Source organism: Hippocampus zosterae, chromosome 6 (assembly GCF_025434085.1).
Source record: "Hippocampus zosterae strain Florida chromosome 6, ASM2543408v3, whole genome shotgun sequence".
NCBI classification, from domain to species: Eukaryota; Metazoa; Chordata; class Actinopteri; order Syngnathiformes; family Syngnathidae; genus Hippocampus; species Hippocampus zosterae.
The window spans coordinates 22,983,091-22,987,859 of record NC_067456.1 but is presented as its reverse complement, the minus strand read 5'-3'; the positions used below and the strand labels follow the sequence as shown (position 1 = coordinate 22,987,859).

Genomic DNA, 4,769 nt, shown 5'->3' with positions numbered 1-4,769 from the left:
GTCGTTGCACAAGTACGTTACTTCGGAAAAGTGGAGTCAAATTCATTTGAAATAGTGCTATCCTTTCCAGTGTTGGGACGGAAGCACCTATTCGTCTCCCCCTGACCTAAAGACATAATCCAACAAAGGGGAAGGAAAGGTAAACTAGAGGTTGTGAGAATGGACAAGTCTGTAGCAGCGGAACTACAAACGTTGAATTGAGACGTAGCCATTTTTACTGATTTCGCTCCTCCTTGTTACAGTGACGTTCAAATTCATTTCCGGATTCGTCAAACGCCAACAAACAGTTTAATAGTATGCGAGACGGGGTTTTGTGGGCTATGTGGGTGTGTTTCTTCCGTTCCTTGGTGAAGCTCCTCACTCTGACCATTTTGGTCGCGATAGTTCTGTCTGCTCTTCGAAATGCAACTGTCAAGGAAGTTACGAAGCCAAGCCCCCTTTCCGCAGAAGAGTACAGGCTACTCTCCCCCGAAACGTACTCTTATATTTTCAATCAGCCTGACGCTTGTAAGAAGAGAAGTCCCTTCCTGGTGTTTATGGTGCCAGTGGCACCTCTGGATTCGTCGGCAAGGGATGCCATAAGAGAAACGTGGGGTGCTGCAGGTCAGTCCACCATTACACTGTTTTACATGGGGGTGCCTAAGGAAGGACAGGTGAAAAGCATCCAGGACAAGCTGGAGGAGGAGAGCAATAACTATTCAGATGTCATCCAGATGAACTTCTTGGACAGTTATGAGAATCTCACAATAAAAAGCATGATGATCATGAACTGGCTGGCGACCTACTGCCCCAACACCACCTATGCCATGAAGGTGGATGCAGACATATTTGTGAATGTATTCTTTCTTGTCAGATTACTGAGCAGCGCTCCCAGGAATAATTACATTGCAGGATCGGTGATAACCGATGGCAAGCCAAGGAGGGACCGCAACAGCAAGTGGCACCTGTCAAAGCAGCTGTACCCTGAGGACAGCTTCCCTTCATATGTGTCAGGTGCTGGGTACGTCTTCTCAATAGACATGGCCGCCAAGGTGTCATGGGCTTCCAGGTTCGTCCGAAGGATCCCGATAGAGGACGCCTACGTGGGATTGTGTCTGCACGTGCTTGGTGTACAGCCTGTCCCCTCGAGAAGATGGCTTGTATTCGGGAGGAGCCTCTTTGAAATCCGGAATCTGGACTATGACAGGTGCACTTTTGCCAGACTTGTTCTCATCAATGGCTTTCAGCCTTCTCAGTTGCGGCAAGCTTGGAAGGATTTCTCACAAGGCTATAAAAGCTGCTGAATTTGAATTTGAATTAAGTGCTTCAGAGGTGGATCTCTTGTCAGAGTTTGAAACAACCAAGAGTTTAAAAGCGTATGCAGAGACGGTAATATGACCTATTTTTATTGCCTATTTTAAAAACACACTGTCTGCCTCACTTTAGAACCATATCTTTGCTGCCAGGTGGAAACCACATGTTTCGCATGATGGTCTATTATTGTATAGATGTACTGTTTTTTACACTAATGGCTTCAATTGATCTGGGCCTGATTTTGTCTGTTAGTTTTATGCATTATTAGCCTGTTTAAAGTGTTGAATATAGCTTGATAACAAATCTATTAACATTCTTAGACACTCACCTGTGGACACTCACCTGTCATCCATTTTGTTATAAAACACCTGATGACTCAACATTAATTTGCTTTTGTGAAATGGCACTGGCTCATGTTGACGTCATCCAATGCAGTGCAATAAATTAGTGAGATATTTATAATTTCCCGAAAAATAGTCATTTTGGTGGCGTGAGGACTGCCTGACAACATTTTTCATTGATTTTTTTTTCTAAGTGAGCTTTATAACTGACAATGACAACACTACAACAAATAATATGCTAATAATTATAAACTAAGGGGTCACATCCGTCTCAAAGTGCAGAGGTGCAGGGTTCGATTCTGGCTCCCGCCTTCCTGTGTGGAGTTTGCATGTTCTCCCTGTGCCTGCATGGGTTTTCTCCGGGTACTCCGGTTTCCTCCCTCATTCTTAAAATATTTATGGCACTGTAATGGAACACTCTAAATTGTCCCAAGGTGTGATTGTCAGTGTGAATGGTTATTCGACTGTGTGCCCTGGGATTGGCTGGCAGCTTGTTCAGGGTGTAACCCGCCAACTCCAGTATGCCCGTGACGCTTGTGAGGATAAAATGCATCAGAAAATGGATGGATGGATCGTAAACAAAATATCCTGCTGATAAATGTTTTGGTTTTGTGAATAATATTTTTGAAAATCGTATGGAGACATTTTCATTTGTATGCTTTGAAGGGCAAGGAACGACACACACACAACACTGCATTAATTATATTGCAGGTGCTGCAATGTTTGAGGAATGAAATTCATGGCTTATTTCAGTGATTTATTTTTATCTTATATATAAGTGATAAGTGACTTTATCCAAAGTGCTAGAAAATTCATCAGGAATGAAAGACTGCTGTTATATTTCTGTGCCTCTTTTATCTTGCCACAGTGCCTGCTGGGTTTTTGTTCTTTACACTAAGTTAACGTTTGGACGAAGTCTCTCTGACTTAATATTGTGTGACATTGTACTACTCTATCAGGTATTAAAAAAAGACTAATCACTGTATCAAAACTATGTAAACTTTACGCCCCCCCCCCCCACCCCCTTTGCTGCGTGCTATATCGCTGTGCCTTTTATATGACTGAATTGCTGTTGTTTCACTCTGTGGCCATGTGGTGGCAGTATGGACCGGGAGACTCGTGTCCTTGTTCAACTGCTGCTGTCATGAGCTCAAGAAACAAGAAAACTGTCTGATGCCTTTAAATTCTGCCTCTTTTTCTTGCTACTGCCTGTGATATGTACAAAAGTACCTTATTTTGGCAAGATGCTGTATGTAGAAATAGATTAGGTGATGAACTTGTTCACTCACTTGAGTGGAATAAGTCGTCCATATATCGCGCAAAGTCAGCTGAGATAGATTGCAACTCACTTGCTGTGACCCTTGTCAGGATAAGCGATTATAGGAAATGGATTCATGAATGACTGGAAATGAGTAGTTTTGGAGTATGTTTGCTGTGTTTTCATTGCAGTGCTAATGTTTTGTATGTGCAATACCATGTCAATTTTATTTCTGCTGTTGTAGCTGCTGATCGATTGGTGTGACTTGACAATTTTAGCCTGTATTGAATTCATGCTGTTTCTGTCACAATAATAAAAAATAATTTATAACTTGGTCCTCAGGGGTAATGTGTGATAGGAATGAATACCAATGTAGAATGTCGAGACTGTGATGTGTATGCACTTCACATTCATATTCCAAAAATTCCAAGCGTACCAAAATGCAGTTGCATAAACCACTTGACGTCACACTTGAACACAAGAATGTAACTCGGAAGTTTGCTTTTTAATACACTGTCAACAACAGCTATAGATTCCAAATATTAATTGTAACGGGGAGGGCTGGGAGTGAATAAGATTTCCTTATTAATGGAGAAAAAAAAAAGATATTTGTTGATTGCTGCAATGATTATCTATTCTGGAAAATCTTGGATACTCTAATACACCATACAGCAAATACTGTAGCTGCTAATGGACTTTAAAAGCGCGACTCAAAAACAGCGTACTTGTTGACATAATGAAAAGAGCCCTGCGGTTGGCTGGTTAGCAGTTCAGGGTGTCCCCCGCCAGCTGCCCGAAGACAGCTGGCATAGGAATGCCCCGCGACCCATGTGAGGCTAAGCGGATCAGAAAACGGATGGATGGATGATGAAAACATCAACAGCCATCAATCAGCCTTTGCAAACATACTTAGCGAAAAACATCTAAGTTAATTTAACAATTTAATCTGTATACACACCACATGGCGTCGCAACACCATAATTATATTTGAGCATAATCAGAGGAGCATGTTTTCAATTACAATGCAGCGCACCTGACTAAATGCAAATTGGATTGGATTCTAACCTTAGCCACAATGTGGAGCTGGATCCTCATTAAGTCAAGTCAAGCTTTATTGTCAAATATGCTCGATGTGCAACATACAGCACAGACTATTCTCCTCTCTCAACCACAGTGCAAACATGCAGTGCATTGAAACATATACATCGCTAAAAATAAGAGCAGCAAACTGAACTGCAGAAAAATACATAAAGAAATAATTTATAAATACAAACAAATAAAGCAATAAATGGCAAATATCAGACAATCAAGGGTTGTAACCACTTTAAACTTATAAGTAAAACTTTTTGGCACTGAGTAAAACAGTGGCAGACATCTACCACCATGTTCCTGCTGTATTTAACAGTTAAATGGATTAAGTTTGCAAATATGTGAGACTTTGTAAAGCTATATGGTCAGCCACTGTATGATGTAGATCAGTGGGTGTCAAATATACGACCCACGGGCCAAAACCGGCCCCAAGGAGGTTCGATCAGGACCGCAGGATAATTCAAAAGTGAAAAATGCATAAAAGACACAGAATAAATATTTTTAACAAGGTGCAATTCATGGGAAATCCGCTACGGGACACACTGTTTTGATCAGAGAAGAAGACAACAGCAGCCTCCGTCTGTCATTGAGACAAACCCAACACAGCAGACGTATGAAGGACATGTGAATACTTTATTCTTTACACATTTAAGAGCACTCTCCGTAGTTTGTAAGGTGTAGGCGGGGATTAAATTTAGATGTTATATGCACACGTGTAAATGGTTTAAAAATTCCTTTCTTCATAAATATTGCTTAATTTTAAAGTGCATTACAATATTTTTCATTAC

The 4,769-nt window shown here is 41.1% G+C and overlaps 1 protein-coding gene across 1 annotated transcript; it reads left to right on the top strand.

Annotated features, from left to right (window-relative positions):
* The first annotated feature begins 247 nt into the window (after positions 1–247).
* Positions 248–3,226, top strand: b3galt8 (beta-1,3-galactosyltransferase 8). Its single transcript, XM_052068323.1, has one exon. The coding sequence runs from the start codon at positions 297–299 to the stop codon at positions 1,281–1,283; it is 987 nt and encodes a 328-aa protein (XP_051924283.1). The 5' UTR covers positions 248–296; the 3' UTR covers positions 1,284–3,226.
* The last annotated feature ends 1,543 nt before the right edge of the window (positions 3,227–4,769 follow it).